Source organism: Carassius carassius, chromosome 47 (assembly GCF_963082965.1).
Source record: "Carassius carassius chromosome 47, fCarCar2.1, whole genome shotgun sequence".
Taxonomy (NCBI): Eukaryota; Metazoa; Chordata; class Actinopteri; order Cypriniformes; family Cyprinidae; genus Carassius; species Carassius carassius.
The window spans coordinates 2849303-2874297 of NC_081801.1; the positions used below are offsets into that span (position 1 = coordinate 2849303).

The 24995-nt window shown below is 42.0% G+C and overlaps 3 protein-coding genes across 4 annotated transcripts in view; 2 read left to right on the forward strand and 1 right to left on the reverse strand.

Annotated features, from left to right (window-relative positions):
• Nucleotides 1–24995, reverse strand: part of LOC132130933 (calcium channel flower homolog) — a 364794-nt gene that overhangs the window by 11963 nt on the left and 327836 nt on the right. The window lies entirely within an intron of this gene.
• The window catches only part of LOC132130726 (urokinase plasminogen activator surface receptor-like), an 81554-nt gene continuing 64996 nt past the window's right edge, over nucleotides 8438–24995 (forward strand). The window contains exons 1-2 of one of the 2 annotated variants that reach the window (XR_009428763.1): nucleotides 8445–8584; nucleotides 8671–8792. Coding sequence is in view for 1 of the 2 variants with exons in the window: in XM_059542520.1 (XP_059398503.1) it covers nucleotides 8536–8584 (49 nt within the window). In the remaining variant the exon portion in view is untranslated. Of the gene's footprint in view, nucleotides 8585–8670; nucleotides 8793–24995 lie in introns of those variants that run through there. The other variant, XM_059542520.1, reaches the window with a different exon arrangement.
• Nucleotides 8763–10209, forward strand: LOC132130959 (urokinase plasminogen activator surface receptor-like). Its single transcript, XM_059542851.1, has 4 exons — nucleotides 8763–8790; nucleotides 8983–9114; nucleotides 9269–9379; nucleotides 9510–10209. Exons 1-4 carry the CDS (start codon nucleotides 8763–8765, stop codon nucleotides 9698–9700), a joined length of 462 nt encoding a protein of 153 aa, XP_059398834.1. The 3' UTR covers nucleotides 9701–10209.

Below are 24995 nucleotides of genomic sequence, written 5' to 3' on the forward strand. Positions count from 1 at the left end.
TGGTCGAATCGCCCCGCCTTCAACTCGGTCTTTCATTCTTTCAGAATAAGAGTCTTATAAGAGTAATGTCTGAAACCACCGCTCACTGTTAATTAGCATACTATTTGAATCAGATGTTGCTGCGCACATAATTCGTGCTGCTGTGACTTGCAAGTCACCCCTTTTAATTATTTCTAGGTTATAGTATTGTATGAAATATTGTCACACTGATAAATACAGTGCAAATAGTTCTGTCTCCTTGGATAAAAGTGAAGTTGAAATAAAAATCAATAATAGACTGAACAGTTCCATGATGATATGTCTGTAACATTTACCACTCTCGTCTGTTAAGTCTAAAGGCACTAGGTAGGTGTGTGTGACATTAATAATTAATTGTGGAAATTAATATATTTAAATTTATTAAATGAATTAGAATTATTAGTTTTATTACATACAAAATTGAATGATGTTTCTCTTTTAGTCTTCTTTGTTGGCCTTGAGAAAGCCAACATATATTTGAACATTATTATCATTTATTATGAGAGTAATTGACAATGACTAAAATTTTAATGTTTCACCAAATTCAGCTCAGATCTTCAGACTCGTTGCTGTATAACTGGTCAGACTTTTTCCTTCTCAAAAAATCCTAGTGACTTTCATTATCTGAGCAATGAAGGTCTTACACTTAATGCCCACTAGAGGGGGAGACAGGATTTCTGTTTACGTAAGTTTAAATGACAGATAAATACATTAATTTTATGTGTACTACCATGAAAAAGCCATATCTGTGTAACACAGGTTCTTCAATGATAGATGGGGTGGGAGGGGGGTATACCTTAGCTCAATGATAGCTGTATAATATAAAACAACATTAACTACTGCAGCTGGTGCCAAATAAAAATGATTACATTTTGGAAAAATGCAAGTCAAATGTACTTGCACTTGCACAAATGACTTGCTGTTACATAATAACCCTTATGCGTTGTTGGGGACGTTTTCATCCACTAGGGGGTAAAGTTGAGTCTTATTTTGGCCACAACGTTCTCTGTGTTTCTGCTAATGGAATGATTTTTGGTGACAAATCTTATTTAGACACATATTTTGGGAAAATGCTTGAAATTTTTCAAAAACTCAACAGTACACTGTGGGCAAATTCACTACCCTTTCGTTATGTTCGGGATTAAAACACCCACTAAATTAAACTGCTGTAAAAATGTATCAGATAAAAAATTTTTTTTTTTGCATAAATCTAATAATCAACCTCAGTCCTGATCAAAACTACCAAATGTTAAAAAAAAATCCAAGATTTTAACTCTTTAATTACCAAGTTCATAAATGATGTCACTGATTTGGGAAGAAAAAACACACAAAATTACATATTTTCAATATAAAAAGTGATTGTGGACTGGATATTTTTTTACCTTTTATGACCGACTTGGGCATGTCAAAGATTAGTAACAAGATTGGCTTTGATGTATTGTTAGTATTTGTGCAGCATTAGATTTTAATCATAAATTAAAAAATGTATTGTTGGTGGCTGTTTTTGCCCCATTGACTTCCATTATAACGACATTATTTGATTGCAAAGCCATGACACCATAAAATCATGCACTCTTGATGTCAAGTGATGTCCTTGATGTCAGGTGGTTTTCCCTGTTGGGAAGTGGTAACATTTGTTATTTTTACAGTTGATCACTAGGTGGGACCATTAACCCTTTAGATAGGCCTGTGCAAAAAAAGGCTTAGTTTCTGGCTTGTATATGGAGTTATATGGAGTTTAACAGCAAATTATAGTGTGAGAGTGTGTGTGTGTGTTTGTGTGAGAGAGAGAGAGAAAGAGACACAGAGAGAGAGAGAGAGAGAAAGAGTGTGAGAGAGACCTTTGTGCACTTACCTTGATGTATCCGAAAAAATCCAAATATGCACCTCTCTCAGAACTACATGGAGTAAACAATAAAAAAAAGAAGTGTGTTTATGCACCTGCTGCCTTTTGATGGTGAAAAGTACGGATGGCCTATGTGTGAAATGCTTGTCTTTTCTTGATGGTAAAGCCAGTTTAAAACCTTTAAATCCTGTAAAAAAAAAAATACTTTGAACATAATTTATTATGGACCAAAATGCAATACAAACTTCAAATAAGCAGCAGCTCGCTGGAGGGGTCAAGCTGCATAATCATTTCTAAAACTTTGGTTCAAGTCAAGCCCTTTCTCGTATTGCTTGCTGCTCTTCTCACCATTAAATGACCAGCAGGATGGCAATGCAAGTGTTTAAATCCATGTACTTTGCTTTTGTTTAGTCTATACTTATCACCACCATTAAAAGGCAGCAGGTGCATAAATACAATTTTGTTTACTCGATGTAGTTCTGAGAGCTGAGGTGTACATTTAGATTTTCTCAAATACATCAAGGTAAGTGCGCAAAGGTCTCTCTCACTCTCTCACTCTCTCTCTCTCTTCTCTCTCTTACACACATACACACAATATAATATGCTGTTATACTCATATAGCTTCATATACAAGTTACAAACTAAGCTTTTTTTTGCACAGTCCTATTTAAAGGTGCCATCTGTCATATCTGGCAAAAAAATCAAGTCATACTCCACATTCCATACCAGATGGGGGCAGTATGCCTCAATAAAGTGAATTGGTCTACTCTAGAGTAACAAACGAGAAACGGCATAGTCTCTATGCTCCGCCCCTACCTTCACAACAACCCTAGAGCATAGCCGAAGCCTATAAGACAGCGGTTCTCAATTGCAGTCCTCGCGCCCCACTGCTCTGCACATTTTGAACGTTTCTCTTAGCGCTTCAGACATTTGTTCTATTCGAACATAAGTGCCCTGCGAAGTGGACATCACATGATATTCAGCCATGATTCCAGTTCGAAGTGAACGTAGCTATATGTTCCCATCAAAGTGCATTGAAGTGTGCAAGACGTGAATTTAAATTGTATTGATTTACAGAAGTATATGATGTCACAGTTGTCCAAGTTTAAAGATGCTGCACAGCACAAATCAGTGAATGAATGTTTCGATGTGAGGTAAACTTCAACAGATTTCCCCTGCTCAGAGAGTAGGGAGCAATGAACATTTGAAAAACAGTTCATGCACGGAGTTCATTTCTAACGAGCTGATTATCTGAATCAGGTGTGTTAAAGAGAAACGTGCAAAATATGCAGAGCAGTGGGGCGCGAGGACTGGAATTGAGAACCGCTGCCGTAAGAGGACGTTTGGTTATGTCAAGTGATTTTGAAACATGACATCTTCAAGCTACTCCCCTTCACCTTTCCCAGTGAATATGTTCATATTCGTTTTGTTCATATTACATTGAGTTGTATATACACATTATTTGAATTAAATTAATTTGACATACAGCATTCTGTCAACATCATTGGTCAACATCAGACAGCTGATGTTGACCAAGCTAGCGCCAACCAACGTAACCAGAGCTGGCAACTCTCAAGCATTCACCGTGAGACACACACAATTGACTCTTTTCACACGCCACACATCAATTTTCTCACGTACAGAAAAACCACGAAGCAAAGAGGACAGGGAGACCAACAGACTTGTTAGAACAGGTTACTTATGATATAAAAAAATGGGTAAGTTATAGCTAGCTAATTATCAAACGCAGCTACGGTTAGCCATCGCTAACATTAGCACGTTTATAGAACAGCCTTCGATACATTTCTATGTTATAACTTCCCGAAAAAAAATACACAAACATATAAAACAAACTTCTAGCGAAATACTAACAGCATCTAACTTACCAATCCAAAAGAAATGTTGCAAGTTCGGTGTTGAACCTCATTTCTTTCAGGTCCATCAGTTGTCTCCAGCGATTGAAAGCAGTGCCGATGTTTACTCTGGTTCGGCTCCTTTTCTTATCGGATTTGATTTGTGATTCCGAGCGCGGTTGTTTCCCTGTAGCGGGTGGTGGTCTCTTGCCAAGCGCTTCAGTCATCCTTCCGCTCTCTTCCCTGAACTGAAGTAGTGGGCTGTACTTTCCACATGATTGACATCAGGTTCAGGTACGACCACAAGCCGTGCGAGTTATTTGTGTATTGCAGGTAGGGCTGGTGGTTATGTTGCCCGCATACCGCCTCCCATGGCCGAAACTGGAATTACGACACCTGTCGGGCCGTGGCTAGTAATGCTACTGCTAATTAAGGTTGATATCTCTGCAGCACTATAACTTGCCAATTTTTTAATGACATCATCGCCCTTATTTCTTCTCATACTTTTGATGCGTGTAGGGCATTTTTTGAATATTTTTACCTCAATTTTTGCACATGGCACCTTTAAAGGGTTGATGGTCCCACCTAGTGATCAATTGTAAAAAATAACAAATTTTACCTCTTCCCAACAGGGAAAACCACAAACAATCAAGAATGCATGATTATGTGTCATGGCTTTGCAATCAAAAATGTCATTATAATGGAAGTCAAAAACAGCCACCAACAATAAATTAGGGTAAAAAATTTAATCCAATGCTTATAGCAGTTTAATTGAGTGGATGTTTTCATCCTGAACATAATGAAAGGGTAGTGAATTTGAACAATGCACAAGGGATACATAATAAATTTTATTTGGCACCAGCCGCAGTTAATGTTGACAGCTAGCAGGAGTGTGGTGGGGTGGGAGGTCTGTTTTGACCAATGGATGGAGACCTCAAGGCAGTGGCCTAAATGCTGATCTGAAGATTTTGTCTTTAGAGATTACAGTTTACATTGTACTTACTGAAGTACACCTCTGCATGCAGACACCCAACTGTACAAATTCATTTATAGATTTAAAACCCAGTCCTGAACCTGGAGAACCATGTTCTGCAGAGTTCAGTTCCAACACACTTGCTTGGACATTGCTACTGATCCTGAAGACATTGCTTGGCTTAGGTGTGTTTATTTGGGGTAGCTAAACTTTACAAGACACTGGCCATCCAGGAGGAGGACTGAGAGTCCTGACATTAGCACTTTACATTCAGTGCATGTGATTTATCAACACCGAGTACATCTTAAAATGTACAGCTCATGAAAAATATAAGTTCTAGATGGACAAACATTAAATGCATAAACCAGTGTGAATAAAAAATAAATCTAAAAATAAATTTGGAGGTAGGTTGAAAAAGCCAGAATGGGAAGTTTTAAGTACAGCTTGAAGTGTGAAGTTTATTCTTGTACACAGATATGGCATATTCATGGTAGTACACATGAAATTCATGTATTTATTTGTCATTTAAACTTACGTAAATAGAAATCCTGTCTCCCCCTCTAGTGGACATTAAGTGTAAGACCTTCATTGCTCAGATAATAAAAGTCACTAGGATTTTTTTGAGAAGGAAAAAGTCTGACCAGTTTTACAGCAACGAGTCAGAAGATCTGAGCTGAATTTGGTGAAACATTAAAATTTTAGTCATTGCCAATTACTCTCATAATAAATGATAATAATGTTCAAATATATGTTGGCTTTCTCAAGGCCAACAAAGAAGACTAAAAGGAAAAAATAATTCAATTTAGTATGTAATAAAACTAATATTACTAATTTATTTCATAAATGTAATTATATTAATTTTCCCAATTAATTATTAATGTCACACACACCTACCTAGTGCCTTTTGACTTAAAAGATGAGAGTGGTAAATGTTATTATCATGGAACTGTTATGATTTTTGTTATTGAATTTTATTTCAACTTCACTTTTATCCAAGGAGACAGAACTATTTGCACTGTATTTACAGTGGGACAATATTCATACAATACTATAACCTAGAAATAATTTAAAGGGGTGACTTGCAAGTCACAGCAGCACGAATTATGTGCCCAGCTACATCTGATTCAAATAGTATGCTAATTAACAGTGAGCGGTGGTTTCAGACATTACTCTTATAAGACTCTTATTCTGAAAGAATGAAAGACCGAGTTGAAGGCGGGGCGATTCGACCAATCAGATGAAAGGAGTGTTTCAGCTCCGCCCACAAGTGCGAATGAAATATTGAAACCATAAACCTATTTGTAAACCCCAAACGACAAAATGAGAAATCGAGCCAAAAACTCGTTTTCCGTTTGTTAAACTTAATGGAATAACGAATAAACGAGCCATTTTTCAATTTCTCGTTATTGAATTCATGTTCTCTCACTTGAATCCTCTTGAGTCTTTTCGTTTTCTGTTTTTTAATTGAAAACGGATTTGGAATGGACGGAAGATACCCTGATTATTTTAGTTAAAACATAGTGGTTTGCATTTGAACCGTTAAAACAGGTTATTATAATTCCATTTTTATTTTTTCAATTAGCATTTTCCATGTGAACATGAATATCCAGACAAAAAAAAGAGGAAATGGTAACAATAAAGTCTCATAGTTAATGCATTAAAATTAATTGAGCAATAAATTTGCTGCAGTATTTTATTCATCTTTGTTGATGTTAATAAAAATACAAATGATTATTGTTAATTCATGTTAGCACGCGTCAGTTATACACCAATAGCAGATACGACTTTACATTTTAATAGTATTTAACCCTCTGGGCTTCTTCGCCCGAAAACGGGCGAAAGCTTGAACGTTTTGAAATGTTTAATTTTTTTGCTTCATCGGATGGGGATGAAACTTGGTGACTTTTGTTGTATTACCTATATGAACACACAAAAAAATCAAGGAGATGATTCTGATATGTTAAAGGGTCGTAAAAAAAAAAGTCACACTTAGCTTCCTCCCGCCCGAAAACGGGCGACATAGGAAATGAATGGGAAATACAAAAAAATAGGAAAACTCAGAGAAACTTTTGGTGGTACAAGCTACAGATCAGCAACTGTGCTGAAAAAAAGTGTACAGCAATGAAGGGGTGACACTCTAGAACATCAAGAGTGCAAATAAGATCCCCCCCCCCCCCACACACACACACACCCACGCACACAAACACACACACACATACACAGATAAACTGGCGACTGCAACAGCAAATTTGTAGAATATTCCACATAAAATCAATAAATGAAAAAAAAAAACTTGCTCAAATGCACACACACACACACACACACACACAGAGAGAGAGAGAGAGAGAAAGAGAGAGACTGGTAAGACTGCAACAGCAAATTTTGAGAATATGCAAAAATAAATAAATAAAAAATACAAAAAGAGACTCTCGCTCAAATGCAACACACACACACACACACACACACACACACACACACACACACACACACACACACACACACACACACACACACACACATTCACTCACACATACACACACACACACACACACACACACACACACACACACATTGTGTTCCCTTTCTAACCAAATGCTATAGTTTGATTGTAATCATAATGCAAAACCTGATACTTATCTAAACATTTTTGTTAAGAAAATAAAGTAATCATCTTTTAGAATATCTAAATGTATATCTAAATAAAAAAAACGAATAAGATAGAGAAATCATGTCTAAAACAACAAAAGGAATCAAAAAGCCTTTCTATATAGGATATATAGGAAGCTATAGACAGCCTACAGGCTGGTACAGGACATTACACAAAAGTGGCTATTTTTTAAAGCCACTAGATGAAGTTCTTCTCCTGGAACATTTTTTTTTTAGGCTGGCACTCTATTTTGATGTGAAATGCTGCATTTATTGATTTTTTTTTTTAAATAAATATAAAATAAAAAATGAGATATTAATTCTAATGGAAAAAATAGCTCATAAAAATTATATAATTAATGCAAAGTATCATAAAAAAATCTAAAAATTCTAAATAATAATCAGAAAACATTATAGAACAAAAATATATTTGATTGGTTATCCTGGGAAAAAGTAAAGTACAATTTTAAGGCTTCGCCCGTTTTCGGGCGGGAGGAAGCTAAGTGTGACCCATTTACGAAGAAGCCCAGAGGGTTAAGTAAATGCTAGAGTTAATTAACTATAAGATTAATAAATGCTTTTGACGTGTTTTTGATTGTAAATTCACAGATGAAGTTAACTGTGAGCTGATGTTAACAAACTGAACCTTACTGTAAAGTGTCACTGAAGAAATACATAAAGATACTACATTAACTTCTTATATTTAAAATAAAACTAAATCAATCAAATCAATAATTCCATCAACATATGCCTCAGACAATCTTCTTTCTGCATGTGAAAGGTCATTTACTCCTAGTCTTTCCAAAGCTGTATGGCTTTCTTTTGGTAGAAATAATAATTATGACATTGTTTAGATTTTGTTCTGCATAAAACATATTGATATGGTTGCTACTGTATTAATTTGTTAAACTGGGGTATGTTTATTGTACGCTACAGATTTACAGATGGTCTGTGGCTCTCATTTATTAAAAAATGTATAAAAATGCTTTTGGCCATTCAGGAATACCTCCATCGGTTCCGTGTCCAGAAATAGGAATCTTTTAAAATCTGATTCTTAACATAACAGAGTAGACACAGTTTGATCAGTTATGTCATTTTATAATGTCTTGTTATTACTGTTAACAAAGTCCCACCCCTTCTGATAAGCTATAAAGTGAGAATGAAACAGACTCATTAATTCATTCAGCTCCTGATCAAAGATGGATCTGCAAATCTCAGTTTTTCTTCTGTTCTTTCTCTTCACTGCAGGTACAAAGACAAATAGTGTTTTGTAATGTTATTGAGATTATTAATAAAGATGAAAAATGTGATGTGGCTCTGTTTTATTGCTAAAGGACACTCTTTCAGCTGTTATGAGTGTGTGGGTTGGACGGGTTCTTGTGTGGATCAAAAGGTACAAACATGTCCCAGTGGATCCTCCAAGTGCATGAGTTTAACAACAGTGACACAATCTGGTAAGTAATATTTGACTGACGAAGAAGCTGCTATATAAGTTACTGATGTTACAACATTAACTTTTTTGCAAATGACAATTGTTTAAAATGAGAAAATGCAAAATGTTAATACATTTTAATAATACATATATTTGTTATTATCTCTTACTGCTGCATTCTACAGCATTAATGCATCAGTCATGTTTTTTTAAGGTGAAATTACTTCTCAAGTGAGTATTAAAAACTGTACTGTTGACTGTCAAAATGGGTCCATGAACTTCGGTGTTGTAAAGGCATCTTATTCCTGCTGTGACACTGACCTTTGTAACTCCAAAGATGCTCCAGGTATTAAACTTCAATATCATGTGCAAATGATTGTCCTCTTTAAAGTCAGCAGTCATTTTACCTCTATATGACATTCAATCAGGGGATTTGTTTTTCATTAGATGTCATGTTTGTACAGAAAATAAAAGAAAAGAACACTTGTTTACTTTTGTAGATCTCAGCTCCATTGTCCCCAGTGGAAAGACATGTTACTCTTGTGATGGGCACAGCTGTTTAAACATAATGAACTGTTCAGGGAGTGAAGACCGCTGCATTAAAGCAACAGGTGAGAATCTGGAAAAGGAAAATCATTGTCATTATTTTTGCTTCTCCATCTTTCACTTTAAATATATTATACAGATAACTTAAACAGATTTCCAGCTTAGACTAACCTGTGTTTTCTATCTCTTATTCAGGGAGTTTTGGAGGCCAGTCACTGGTTGTAAAAGGCTGTCTCTCTAAATCTATTTGTGATGCCACAACATCTGTAAGTGATGTTCAGGACATCTCATGTTGTTCAGGGAACCTGTGTAACAGTGCTCAGAGCGTCACTCAGAGCTTCCTGTTCCTCTGCTGTTCTCTGCTCTCCTTCATCCTGCTGCACTGAATCCAGCAGATCTACACATTCAGACACACTGTACAGAACAGCCTTATGTACAACTCAGTTTGTGTCAGAGTGTTGATTTTTAGATCTAAAAAAATAAATAGCAACTAATTTTAATAGTTTAGGCTCTATTGTCAATCTTAACATTTAACATTGAGAAAAATACTAAATCAACTATTCAGGCAAAGTAGAATCCTTGTAAAAAAATTCAGAATTCAATTTATTCTGTGACTTCTATTCAGACCTAGGAATATATAGATGTTTAGCAGCCCATGTTTTATTTGATGTTATGTCATAACATTAACACTTTATATTCAAATTACATAATTTCGCTCAGTTAGTTATAGGTTTTAATGAATAGAAAAGATATCTGCAATGTATGTCTAACTCATGGAGTGAAAATAAATAATTATATTTAATTAAATTGGAAAGATTGAATTAAAACATTCCCATCAGAAACATGCCTTCTGTTTCCATTCTAGGAGGCATCTTGCCACAAGGGTCTAACTTTACCATTTTAATATAATATATGTATATGTATTTTTTTTTTCATAGGCACAGTAGCCTATAAGTATGTAAAGAAAATGACAAAATAACTAAAACAACCCAATTTTACTCCACAAATTAAAAAACATAATTGTGTCCACTATTAACCATTATTAACAAAGACACAAAACACTTTTATTTTATATTTACAGATCACTATTTTCCAGAGACACAAAATTAGATCAGTTAACCTAAAAACTCTGTTGACTGATTAAATCTCACAGATACTTATAATATTCCAAAGAAATAAAAAAAATTATAATAATAATAATAAGCAGCGCATAGTCTTAAAGTAAATTAAATGCGTTGAGGGGAGTTTTCACCCACATAGTGAAAAACATCTCGGTTACGTATGTAACCTTGGTTCCCTGAATAGGGAACGAGATGCTGCGGTGACGTCACCACGTATGGGAACACCTTCGGTGTGACGAATGTCTGAAGCCCTATACCATCCCGCCAATCCTATTGGCCAAATAGCGCGTGGCACCGCCCAGCATGCGTAGGCATATATATACCTGGTGCCGCGCGCCATTTACCTCAGATTTCATGACGAGAAGAGAAGAAAGCCATCAAGGTACGGCACGGCCAGAACCGCAGCATCTCGTTCCCTATTCAGGGAACCAAGGTTACATACGTAACCGAGATGTTCCCTTTCATAGGTCACTTCGATGCTGCGGTGACGTCACCACGTATGGGAACGCTATACCATAACGCCTGACGTACCTGATAGCTTGGATCCAAGGAAGCATCTGCTCAAGCGGAGAGAACCCGGGAGCCAGGAGCCATCCTCACATCCAGACTGTAAGACCTGATAAAAGTGCTCGGTGAGGACCAGCCTGCCGCAGCACAGATATCATCCATAGAAGATCCACTGAGAAAGGCTTGAGAAGAAGCCACTGCTCTCGTGGAATGACCTTTTACTCCTAAGGGCGAAGCGAGCCCGCGCGCCTCATAGGCCAAGGAAATAGCCTCCACCAGCCAATGGGACATGCGCTGTTTCGTAACTGCATGGCCCTTATTCTTATGTCCAAAACAGACAAACAGCTGGTCAGACTCACGCCATGGGGCAGTGCGATCCACATAAGTCTTCAACGCCCTCACAGGGCAAAGACTTAGATCTCCAGACTCTGTCGCAGCAGGAGAAAAGGCCTCCAGGACCACCTGCTGAAAATGAAAAGGATTAGACGCGACCTTAGGAACATAATTAGGCCTAGGTCGCAACAACACTTTCACAGAGCCTGGTGCAAACTCCATGCACGAGGGTGAGACAGAGAGAGCCTGTAAATCCCCAACTCTTTTGAGGGAGGATAAAGCCATGAGAAGAAGTGTCTTCAGAGACAGGAGCTTATCCGATACAGTTTCCAGGGGCTCAAACGGATGCCCTGACAAACCCAGTAACACAATGGATAAATCCCATGAAGGAACTCGCACAGGGCGGAAAGGCCTCAACCGTCGCGCACCCTGTATAAAGCGAGAAACCAGTGGATGACAACCCACTGAAACACCACCTATATGCTCATGGTGAGCTGAGATAGCTGCCACATAAACCTTCAGGGTGGCTGGTGTCAATCCCTCCGAAAAACGGTCTTGAAGAAACTCCAGTACTGAAGCCACAGGGCAGTAAACTGGATCCACATCATGAGTTTCACACCATGTCATAAACAGTTTCCACTTGAAAGCATATAAGCGTCTCGTAGAAACTGCTCTAGAGTTCAGTATAGTCTCGGTAGTTTCAGCAGAAAGACCGGGACATATCAACTCACTCCGCTCAGAGGCCACGCCCACAGGTTCCACAGATCTGGCCTCGGATGCCAGATCCGTCCATGTGCTTGCGATAATAAATCCCGTCTGAGGGGAATCTCCACCGGAGAGCCCGCTAACAGATTGATGAGATCCGCAAACCACGGCTGTGTGTGCCATCGCGGAGCCACCAGCAACAGCTGTCCCACTCTGTCCCGCCGTATTCTGCATAATACCGCTGGGACCAGCCGAATCGGAGGAAACGCATACAAACTGGTCCTGGGCCAGCTGTGAGCTAGCGCATCCAGACCCAGGGGTGATGGAGGGCTTAGGGAGAACCATAGCGGGCAATGCGTAGTCGTGCTCGACGCGAATAAATCCACTTCCGCTTCCCCGAAAATATGCCATAGGTGATTCACCGTTTGGGGGTGTAATCTCCATTCCCCTTGTTCCAGAGTCTGCCTGGATAATAAATCCGCTCCGAAGTTCAGTCGTCCGGGGATGTGAACAGCCCGGATCGACAGAAATTTGTCGTGAGACCAAAGAAGAATCCGCCTCTCCAGTCTGCACAGAGGGCGAGAACGTAATCCTCCCTGATGGTTCAGATAAGCCACGACCGCAGTGTTGTCCGTTCTGAGAAGCACATGACGGCCGGTCAGTAGACTCGAAAAATACTGGAGAGCCAGAAAAACCGCCAGTAATTCCAATTTGTTTATGTGCCAGCTGCGTTGTGCCGCTGTCCACACTCCGTGGGCTGGGCGCCCCTGACAAACAGCTCCCCACCCGGTCAAAGACGCATCTGTCGTGACAGTCTCTCGGGAAGCACAAATTCCCAGCCGAACCCCGGTGAGGAGAAATTCGGCTGATGTCCATTGTTTTAACGACATCACACACCTCCACGTCACCGAGATCGTTCGATGCGGAGAACAACGGGGTGAAATTTTCTGTCGTTTCGTCCACCACTGAAACGGGCGCATGTAAAGCAAACCCAGATGAATCACGGGAAGCGCCGCAGCCATTAGACCTAGTAGTCTGAGGCACAGTCTCACTGTCACTGTGTGACCCGCCCTGAAGTGCTGAACGCATGACGTAATCGACTGAGCGCGCGGGACAGAAAGCTTTGCTGTCATCGCGCGAGAGTCCAAATCTACTCCCAGAAAGGTAATCCGTTGAGAGGGGATTAATACACTTTTCTGGAAGTTTGTGCGTAAACCCAGGCTGTGTAAATGATTCAGCACAATATCTCGATGAGAGTGTGCTTGAGTCTGAGATTGCGCTAACAACAGCCAGTCGTCCAGATAGTTTAACACACGGACGCCCCGGAGCCGCAACGGGGCCAGAGCTGCGTCCATGCATTTTGAGAATGTACGGGGAGCTAGCGCTAAGCCAAAGGGAAGAACGCGGTACTGATACGCTTTGCCCTCCAAAGCGAATCTGAGGAACTTCCGGTGTCTCTCGATGATCTGAATATGAAAATAAGCATCCTTCAGATCGATCGTGACAAACCAGTCGTTTGGTTGAATCTGAGACAAAATAGATTTTACCGTCAACATCTTGAATTTGCTTGACCTGAGTGCAAGATTTAGACGGCGTAAATCCAGAATGGGTCGTAATCCGCCGTCCTTTTTTGGTACCACAAAATAACGGCTGTAAAACCCTGACTCCATCTGAGAGGGGTGTACTTCTTCTATAGCCCCTTTGCTCAGTAGAGCTAACATTTCCTGTCTCAGCACCGCCATGTCCATCGGTTTCATCACCGTGGAGAGAATTCCGCGGAAAGGGGGCGGGCCTTTCCGAAACTGAATGGTGTATCCGTGACAAATTGTGCGTAACACCCATTGAGAAATGCCGGGCAAGCGGCTGAGCGAGCCGTCATGACGGGCCGTTCGATGAAGACCCTTTGAAGCGCTCCTCGAGCTCTGAAAACTGGATCGTGCATAGTGTCTGAGGAAGCGATTGGTGTTATAGTTCGCTCCAATGCTGTTCGAGGCGCTGTTTGCGGCGAAACAGTCAGGGTTTGAGCGTGGGGACTGCAATGAGAGTGTTGGATGCGCGAAAGCGGTCCAACAGCGCTCTCTAGCGGAGGGCACAGTCCCTGGCAGGCAGCGAAAAAATCAGAAGCTGCTGTTATGTGCCCGAGAACGAGAGGCCTTGGCCGTCGAACTCAGGTTCAACCTTTTTCGCTGGCGCTGTTGAGCCGGTGGAACAACCCTAGGGCCCCAGTCCTTGCGAGGGGGCGCCATAGGTGAAGGCTCTCCCCGAGAGGGCACTCGCTGGCGGTGAGAGGAGGTTGAGCGAGAACGCGCGGGCGCCTGACGGCGTTCAACCTCTCTGGGTCTGCGGGGAATCAGCTGGCGGAAAGCGGCTGATTGTTGTTTCGCTGCTGTGAACTTCTCCACCACTGAAGTGACCGCCTCTCCAAATAAACCGTCCTTAGACACAGGGGCATCCATGAGGAAAGATTTATCCTTTTCCTTTATATCGGTGAGATTAAGCCAGAGGTGGCGCTCAACCGTAATTAATCCAGCCATGGAATGGCCCACTGCTCGAGCAGTATGTTTGGTAGCACGAAGCGCCAAATCAGTTGCTCGCCGTAGTTCCTTGACCGCCTCAGGTGTAATGCCGTCCCCCTCGTCCAATCCTTTTAACAGCTCCGCTTGGTAGGCCTGAAGGACCGCCATAGAATGAAGCGAAGCAGCCGCTTGACCAGCGGCCATATAGGATTTTCCCACTAAACTAGACGTGACTCGACACGCCTTCGAGGGGAGGAGGGGGCGGGACTTCCACGCCGCGGCCGAATTAGGCGCAAGATGTTCGGCGAGAGTCTCCTCCATCGGCGGTATCGCTGTATAGCCGTGACTCGCCATGCCCGAAATGGTGGCGAAATCCGCGGCCGCAGCGTTCGTGATGCGCGCCGCAAACGGCTGTTTCCAGGACCTCGAAACCTCCTGGTGGAGGTCCGGGAAAAAGGGTAAAGGCCTCCGGGGCTGCGCAGGTGTCCGACTAGTTAGAAAACGGTCGTCCAGCTTCGAAGAAGGTTGGGCCTCGGCCTTCTCAACCTCCCATTCCAGCCCCAATGTACCCACTGCACGGGAAACCACATCCAACAGCTCACTGTAGGAGGGGGAAACACGCCTCTCCTGTCCACTAGGAGGGAGAGGGCTCGTGTCGGCCGCGAAGTCCTCGGACCCCGAGGCCGCAGTGGAAAGAACGTCGTCATCATGGCGGTCACAACCGAAGGAGATGGCACTACATGCCCCCGGTGTGGGCCGTAAATCCTCACAGGAAAAGACGACAGGTTCAAAAGTTTTCCTGTGTATTAGGGTAGGGGAGAGCGAGCGATGTGGAGAGTAATTTTCCATCGCTGAACTGTCCTCGAGCTCCATGTCACACGTGTCACCCCAAGCTATCACCTCGTGCGGTGCCTCGGCAGTCGCAGAAGTGGTGTGGCGGGGGTTAGACACGGCGACATCGGAGAACACATCTACCCTCGAGCGAAGGACCCTGAGTCGCAGGCCATCGCAATGGGGGCATGAAGAAAGGCCGCTAAGCGCCTCCTGTGCGTGGTGTAAGCCTAGGCAGACTACGCACCTGTCATGAGTGTCCCCCTGAACGATGTACCTGGTACACGGGTCCTTGCACTTCTTGAAACTCATCGCGTCCGCGGAGAGGAGTATACTGCTCGTGACGATCGCTGAGAACGCGAGACAATAGGGCACAGAAGATTCACTTCGTACTGAAGGAATGAAATCTGAGGTAAATGGCGCGCGGCACCAGGTATATATATGCCTACGCATGCTGGGCGGTGCCACGCGCTATTTGGCCAATAGGATTGGCGGGATGGTATAGGGCTTCAGACATTCGTCACACCGAAGGTGTTCCCATACGTGGTGACGTCACCGCAGCATCGAAGTGACCTATGAAAGGGAACCCAGTGAAGTAAAGTGGAGGATCCGAAGTGCGGTGATGAGATGGCAGCAGGAGAGGGTGACACAGGAACTGCGGGGGAAGCGAGCCGAGAGGTAAGTGATGATCCAATGGTGAGATGCGATGAGTGGACGGGGTTCCGGGGAGACATGCATGGGCGGATCTACAGGGGGGCAAGGGGGGCAGCTGCCCCCCTAACTTTAATGATCCAAAAACTGTACTTACAAAAACAACCCACCACTATGTCCAATACATTTACCAAAAGTGAACAATTTAATTTTTAATTTTAAATGTATTATTCGCCCTTCCCCCCTGCCCCTCAAATGCTTAGTTACGTCCCTGATTCAAACGTGCAGAGCGGCGTTCGCTCAGTCTGGCTCATACACACAGCGAGTCTGCTTCGGTGCGGTGGCCCTGCAACCAGAGACAGAGCTGCCCCGGACAGATCCTCTGAAGGTGAAGTGAGTTTCCCCAGGTGTAGTTTAAACACACGTTTAACTTAAAGTTACATTTGTAATGAATGTATTGTATGCTAAAGCATGCGCGTAATTTGCACGGGGGTTACGGGGGTCATGACCCCCCCAAAAATCAGATCCAGCTAATATAACCCCCCCAATATCATCACATCATTCAGATTAAAATAGATATGAAATATTCAGAATGAATACTTTTGTTCATTTTCTTTATTAATTTCATTTGCCAGCAAGAAAGATAGTATCATATTTTAAATAATCTGTAATGTACCCCCCGCCCACCGCACCGATTTGGTATTACCAAAGTCTCTGGTATTACCCAACCCGCTTTCTGTACCAAGTTTGTTGACTATTTTGCGCAGTCGATGGGATGAATGGTTGGAGAAAGCTGACGGAAAGATGAAAAGGACACTGAAAGGCAGCCAGACAACGATTTTTCATTGTTTGTCGACACCAGCCAAAAAAAAAGAAAAAAGAAAAAAACGGAGGTACCCTTAAAAAAATCCTGACCAAACGGAGGTACCCTTAAGTTAGCTGTTAAGTTAGCTCAGCGTTTCTCAAAGTGTGAGGAATAGAAACATGACAAACAGGTTTTGTGCCCATCTTTTTAATTCCGTTATTTATTGACCATACACTCAAAACAAAGACACATTTAAATGTAAGCCTTGACGTTACTTAACCTCTTCACACGTAAGTTTAAAAGTATTTCAAGGCTACCGTTATTGATCGTAGTATCGCTTTATGGTTCCCATGGAGACGCGCCATTCATTGCTTGTCACACCGTAGCCACAATAGTGCTGAATGACTGATGATCTGCTTTTATTTCCTTTTTTATTCAAAATTTCACAAATGTGTTAGCTATAGCAGGATATATCTGATATTCCGATTGTCAAATATGTGCAAGTGGATGTGTTTTGTTGTTCAAACACCTTTATAACGATCGCATTACTTGAGCTGTATGCGCAACGTATTTTAGGTATCTATCTTATTAAAATACCTAAAAAAAATACGTACATTATTAGGAATTTACCACCTCTGGTTCAATTTGAGATTATTTTTATTTTTGTTTGTTTGTTTGTTTTTTTGTTGTTCTTTTTGCATGGATTTTGCAAAGTGTCAAAATGAATCAAAGCACAACTAGGTTAATGTTAGTCCACACTTGTATTGATGTTATCAGAGGCTAAATGCAAACACAATTATTATTATTTTTTAATCTAATTTTGAGTCTTATTTCATGCAAAGTGATAATATAATTGCACTTTCATTTTCTTTATTTGAAAATTTTTAATGCTGTTATTTGATGTTAAGTTTTTAAAATGTGATGTTAATAAAATACATTTTAACAGTTAAACTTAAAGCCTAGTTTATTAACATTTTGTTGGGGTGATTGGGGACAGGTGTGGCTCGAAACCCTTTCCTACCTCTGAAGTGGGGAATGGCAGAAAAGTTTGAGAAACACTGAGTTAGCTGATGATTTGTTTTGTTGACTGGAGTTGGCTGGCTAGATGTTCGTTTGCCAGTGTCCTATGAGGTAAAGCCAGAGGGTGCCAGGGACTGTGTAGAACCAATGTCACTGAATTGTAACTGCTGTTTGCTCCAATACAGTCACCCGTTTTGGGGGGGATTGCATAATTAAATTATGCAAATTAGCATGTTACCTTTTACACAAGAAAATAATACAATAAATTAATAAATAAATAAATATGCCGCGAGTTTAACCCCCCCAATGGTAGACCCAAAGTTACGCCCTTGTGCTAAAGACGATTCAGCATCAGCAAAAACAGCGAGTCTATTACGTTAGGCAAAATCAGCGGTCAAATCGCTCCCTCGTGATTTGTAAGAGCACTCTTCTCTTTGATTAGCCTGATTTTGATTTTAGTAAAGACAAGAACAGCTTAATAAAAAATATAAAATATTGAGGGGCAGCGCTAGGGCTGGGCTAATGGGGCTTAAGCCCCGGAAGTTTTTAGTAGAGCCCCGAATATTTTGTTAAATTGTCTTTCTCACAGAGCAAAACAATTAATCAGAAAAACAAATGTGAATAAGATTACAGCGGCCGCGATTAACTAATCATGAACAGTGCATATTACATTTTTCTTTATATTTTTCCCTTTGCATTAAAGGTACTTTTGACGTGCTTTTGCAACGTTGAGCATTGTAGCCAATCACAGACATGTCTGTTGATCACATCGGCCAATCAGAGGCGTTTAAATGAGTCGCTGTGCTGAAGATCACCGAGTTCACGTTCGCAAACCTGTCATTATTATTGGCAATAAACTTAAGATGCAGATAAGAGATTCACTTGATATTATTATTGATGCTGCTCTGATGCACTACATTACGCAACTCTCTGTTTGTTGTTAGGAAGACTAAAAGTTCAGCGGTCTAGCTCATCAACGTCAAAATTATTAAATAAGTTAAAAAATGCCTGGTAAAATGTAAGTAGATAATTTAATATTTGACTGTTTTACAATAGAAAAGTTCAACTTTTTTTATTTATTTATTAAATTTTGCCTTTTTGAATTGAAAATATGCTATAATTTCCTTGATTCATTTATGTAAATTAAAAATAAAATATTAGTTGCAAATAGTTACAATTATTTCACTAATACAACAAGACTTTCTTTTTCTTTATTCCCTTAAATCGCTTTAATAATTAATTAATTACTTTAAATAAAAATACCCAATTTTAGTTTGTGTCACACCACGGTCTGTCCAGCAGAGGGAAACCGAGAGCACAAGACCTTCCACAACTTCTTCCTGATTACCTGTTAATTATTAGCTCAATGATATCACCTGTGCCTGGCTTGTTAGTGTGTATGTGTGGGCATATATAAGACCTGCATTTATTTGTATCTTTGCTCAGTCTTGAAGTTCTTTTGTTCAGACAGGTCCTTTGGCTCTATGTTTTGGTTTCTTCGAGAGACTTTTTACTCAGAACTTTGACCTGCTTAGTTGGAAGCTTTAATTTATGTTTATTCAAGAAGGACACTAAGTAAAGACTGTTTGTTTTTCTTCAATCCTACCTAGTGTGGTTCTCTGCAACTTGGGTCTATACTGCTCTGTGGTGTAGTGGCTAGAGCATTGGGCTACCAACAACACATTCTGGGTTCTAGCCCCTGTTGTGACAGCAAGACTGAGCCAGCAAAATGATCGACCCAGCAGAGGCTGAACAGATTCATGGGGCCCTTAGTAAACAGGGAGTATTGCTTGGAACACATGCATCACAGCTACAGATGCTGTTAACCAGATTGGGGAATCTCTGCAACAACTACAAGCCCACTTGCCTGGAGAACCTGTGGCAGCACCGGCCCCAGATCCGCCACCAATAGCTGCACCTATTTCCCAGGAACCCAAGATCCCAGCCCCTCAGTGCTATGACGGGAAGCCCGGTACCTGTAAGGGTTTCTTGACTCAAGTCTCTCTGATTTTTGAACTCCAACCCTCTTCCTTTGCTTCTGAGAAGGCTAAGATTGCATATATAATATCCCTGTTGTGTGATCGTGCCCTGGATTGGGCCTCAGCTCTTTGGAGACAACAGTCCCCCATTTGCTCAGATCTAAAGGTGTTCACAGAGACTCTCCAACAGGTGTTTGACCATCCAGTCAGTGGCCGTGAGGCTGCAAGAAGGTTGCTTGACCTACGCCAGGGGCATCAATCTGTGGCTGATTATGCCATTGATTTCCGTACTCTGGCTTCTGAGAGTAAATGGGATTCAGAGGCTCTTCTCTCAACCTTCTACCATGGCCTTTCTGAAGATGTTAAGGATGAATTAGCCAGTAGAGACTGGGGTTCAAGTCTGGAGGAACTCATAACCTTGGCCATCCGCATTGATAACTGTATTCGTGAGAGGAGAAGAGAACGTTGCTCTCCCCAAGTCATGCCCATGTTGTCACCTACAAATGTTCCAGAAATTGTTCATCTCAACCAACAGACAGAGGAAGAACCAATGCAGCTGGGCAGGACTCGCCTATCACCTAAAGAGAGAGAGAGACGCATGAGAGAGGGTCGTTGTTTCTACCGTGGAGGTACTGGCCACATGCGCTCTTCCTGCCCTGAATTAGCGTTAAAAGCCAAGGCTCGCTAGGGTGTGTGGGGACCTTGTTGCTGCCCAGTTTAACACTCCTCACTCCTGTTTACTGTTGTCAGCTACCCTTACTTGGGGGGGATGCAAAAGAGAAGATAATATCATTGAAGGCATTTGTGGATTCAGGTGCGGCTGACAATTTTTTGGACATTGAACTGGCAAAGAAGATGTGTATCCCCTATGAGACTTGTCCTGCATCCTGGAAAGTTGAAGCCCTGGATGGCAGGCCTATTGGGTCTGGAATGATTAGGTTTAGAACCGTTCCTCTGCGTTTAACCATTGAAGCTAACCATCATGAAACAATCTCCTTTTATCTTATTGAGTCTTCCAGAGAACCCCTTATCCTTGGTTACCCCTGGTTGCGGCTTCACAACCCTCAATTTTCCTGGACCTCGGGAACTCTCCTTGACTGGGGTTCAGCATGTAGGGACTCCTGCACCTCTCCTGCTTCCTTTGTGGCTGGGAATAAAGAAATTCTGGCAGCTATTGAAGAGGTGAGTGTTTGTTCATTGAATAATCTACCAGATCTGACACTTATGCCCCTTGAATACTATGAGTTGAAAGAAGTGTTTAGCAAACCATGCGCTACCAAACTACCACCTCACAGACCATATGATTGTGCTATTGACATCCTGCCTGGCACACTCCCTCCTAGAGGTCATCTTTATTCCCTCTCTGCCCCAGAAACTAAAGCCATGAATGAATATATTCAGGATGCTTTAAGGACTGGTTTCATTCGCCCATCAACATCACCAGCTAGTGCTGGTTTCTTTTTTGTCCCCAAGAAAGATGGTAGCCTTAGACCTTGCATAGACTACCGTGGGCTCAATAAAATAACTATCAAGAATCGTTACCCTCTCCCACTCATGTCATCTGCTTTTGAACTGCTTCAGAAAGCTAAGATTTTTTTCTAAATTAGATCTGCGGAGTGCGTACAACTTGGTAAGTATTCGGAAGGGTGATGAATGGAAAACAGCCTTCAGTACTCCAACTGGCCACTGGGAATACCAAGTCATGCCCTTTGGATTAGCTAATGCCCCAGCTGTGTTTCAAGTCTTCATTAATGATGTCCTGAGGGAGATGTTGAATCGTTTTGTGTTTGTCTATCTAGATGACATATTAATCTTCTCAAACTCTCTACAGGAACATATTCACCATGTCCAACAGGTTCTGAAGAAGCTACTTGAGAATCATCTTTTTGTAAAGCTTGAAAAGTGTGAGTTTCATGTGTCTCGAGTCTCATTCCTAGGCTATGTTGTCTCTCAAGAAGGCATCCACATGGAACTAAAGAAGGTATCTGCCATCACAAACTGGCCCCAGCCCAAAACCCTGAAGCAGGTACAGAGATTTCTTGGCTTTGCCAATTTCTATAGGAGGTTTATTCGTAACTTCAGTACAATTGCAGCACCCATTTCCGCTCTTACGAAGGGTTCACCCACTCGTATTCACTGGACTGCTGAAGCGCTGAAGTCTTTTGACAGGTTAAAGAAACTGTTTTCTTCTGCCCCAATCTTGGTACACCCAGACCCTGAATTACCTTTTATTGTTGAAGTGGATGCGTCTGAAGTGGGAGTAGGAGCAGTGCTCTCTCAGAGGTCCGTTACAGATAACAAGGTTCATCCATGTTCCTGATTTCCAGAGGCCTGTCTTCAGCAGAAAGAAATTACGATGTGGGTAACCGAGAACTCCTAGCTGTGAAACTAGCACTAGAAGAGTGGCGCCACTGGCTAGAGGGGTCCAAGCATCCTTTCATTGTGTGGACAGACCATAAGAACCTGTCCTATCTACAGCAGGCTAAGCGCCTTAACCCTCGTCAGGCTAGGTGGGCCCTCTTTTTTACCCGTTTCAATTTTGTGATCTCTTATAGACCTGGATCAAAGAATGTAAAGGCTGATGCCTTATCACGGCAGTATGGTTGCTCCCAGAAGGACCGTTCCCCAGAATTCATCATTCCCAGAGACTGCATTCTGGCACCTATTCGCCGGTCCATCGAAGATACTGTCCGTGAGGCGCTACATGGCGTGCACATTCCTGATGAGGTTCCAGCCGGATGTTTGTTTGTTCCCAAGGAAGCAAGATCTGAGGTCCTTCAGTGGGGTCATGCCTCCTCCCTTGCTGGACATCCAGGAGTAAAGAGGACATTGGAGTTTATTCAGAGACGGTTGTGGTGGCCAGAGTTGTCAAGAGAGGTCCGATCTTTTGTACAAGCCTGCCCAGTCTGTGCTCAACAGAAGTCCTCTAATCAGCGCCCTGCCGGTCTTCTACACCCACTGCCAATCCCTCAACGTCCCTGGTCTCATGTATCCATGGATTTTATCACGGGTTTGCCAGTATCTGAAGGTAACACTGTTGTACTGGTGGTGGTGGACCGCTTCTCTAAAGCTGCACATTTTATTCCGTTACCTAAACTTCCTTCTGCTAAAGAGACCGCTGACATTGTCCTTCAAAATGTTGTAAGGATCCATGGAATTCCTGTGGACATCGTTACGGATCGGGGTCCCCAGTTCATGTCTCGCTATTGGAAGGCATTCTGGTCTCTATTTGGCTCTTCTGTCAGTCTCTCTTCTGGTTTCCACCCTCAGTCAAATAGCCAAACAGAACGGGTGAATCAGGAGTTGGAGAAATATCTTCGCTGCTTCACATCCCATCAGCCATCCTCTTGGAGTCGGTTCCTTGTATGGGCAGAGCTGGCACACAACACCTTACGCAGCTCCTCCACTGGATTATCCCCATTCAAATGTCAATTTGGATTTGAGCCACCATTGTTCTCCAGTCAAGAAATAGAGGTTGGAGTTCCTAGTGCTAAAAAATTTGTTGAACGGTGAAGAAAGACATGGAAAAGGGCTCACTTGGCCTTGAAAAGTGCTTCAACTCGCTACAAGAAGTATGCTGACAGGAGAAGAAGGGTGACTCCATACTTCAGAATTGGACAAAGGGTCTGGCTCTCGGCTAAGGATTTGCCTTTAAGAGTTGAGTCCAAAAAACTTGCCCCAAGATTTGTTGGCCCATTCAAGATCACCAGAAGGGTCAATCCTGTTACATACCAGCTTGCTCTACCAAGATCGATGAGAGTAAGACCTACTTTCCATGTTTCTCAACTGAAACTTGTAGTAACCTCTCCTTTGTCTCCCCCAGGTCCTGTCCCTCCCCCCCCCTCATGTTATAGAAGGTGGCCTCACGTATACAGTGAGGAGACTGTTAGACTCAAGACGCCGTGGCCGTGGTTTTCACTACCTGGTCGACTGGGAGGGATATGGGCCTGAGGAGCGTACCTGGGTGCCAGCACGACACATCTTGGACCCAGACTTGATCAATACACTCCATCACCTGCATCCTGACCGTCCTGGGCCGCCTGGAGCCGGCCATAAAGGGGGGGGGGGGGGCCCTGTCACACCACGGTCTGTCCAGCAGAGGGAAACCGAGAGCACAAGACCTTCCACAACTTCTTCCTGATTACCTGTTAATTATTAGCTCAATGATATCACCTGTGCCTGGCTTGTTAGTGTGTATGTGTGGGCATATATAAGACCTGCATTTATTTGTATCTTTGCTCAGTCTTGAAGTTATTTTGTTCAGACCGGTCCTTTGGCTCTATGTTTTGATTTCTTCGAGAGACTTTTTACTCAGAACTTTGACCTGCTTAGTTGGAAGCTTTAATTTATGTTTATTCAAGAAGGACACTAAGTAAAGACTGTTTGTTTTTCTTCAATCCTGCCTTGTGTGGTTCTCTGCAACTTGGGTCTATACTGCTCTGTGGTGTAGTGGCTAGAGCATTGGGCTACCAACAACACATTCTGGGTTCTAGCCCCGGTTGTGACAGTTTGGGCTGTTACAACACACAATACAGTGCCAGTTAGGAGATCGATCATTTGATTAGCTAAGCCTAAGCAGTCCTATTAAATCCAATTCCTCTCAGATATCACAGCAATGAAACCAGGTTACAACTGGGGAAATAACAAATACAATAGAATTAAGTAGTCTAAACATAACTGGTGTGTGTGTTGTGAATTAAAAAACGTTGTAGTGTGTAAGGGCATGATTAAACAATAACTACTGTAGTTTAAAAGTGTTTTTGTGAGTGTTTTTTTTTTAAAAGTAATTCATATATAGGGATTCCATGTACCCCTGCCACCCTGCCAAGACCTCTTGCCACCCCTTTGCCCCCCCATGCAAAATTTTCTAGATCCGCCACTGGAGACATGGACATCCAAACGCAGAAACAAACAAAGAGAGCAGAACATTAGATGAGGAACAGGAAACAATGCTCTGACAAACACAAGACGCTTGACAGGGCAATATATAGGGAGGAGTAATAAGTGATAGCTGTTGCTGATGACAATTAGCGGAGACGCCCACAAGAAACAATCATTGCTGACGCGTAACACACAGACTTCACCCACATAGTGAAAAACCCAGAGATCACGGTTTACCAACCGTGACATAAGCCTGCTATATTCATAAATGCAGTTTTTTGAGCCTGCAAGGTGGGAATGTCCAGCGGAAACGAAATGAACTGCGACACAAT

Bases quoted from the DNA above. Each gene is read 5' to 3' on its own strand.
- LOC132130959 (XM_059542851.1), top strand. From the start codon at position 8,763: ATGAGTTTAACAACAGTGACACAATCTG. The intron at 9,115-9,268 runs GTATTAAACTTC...TTACTTTTGTAG, and splicing joins TAACTCCAAAGATGCTCCAG to ATCTCAGCTCCATTGTCCCC. The intron at 9,380-9,509 runs GTGAGAATCTGG...TCTCTTATTCAG, and splicing joins CCGCTGCATTAAAGCAACAG to GGAGTTTTGGAGGCCAGTCA.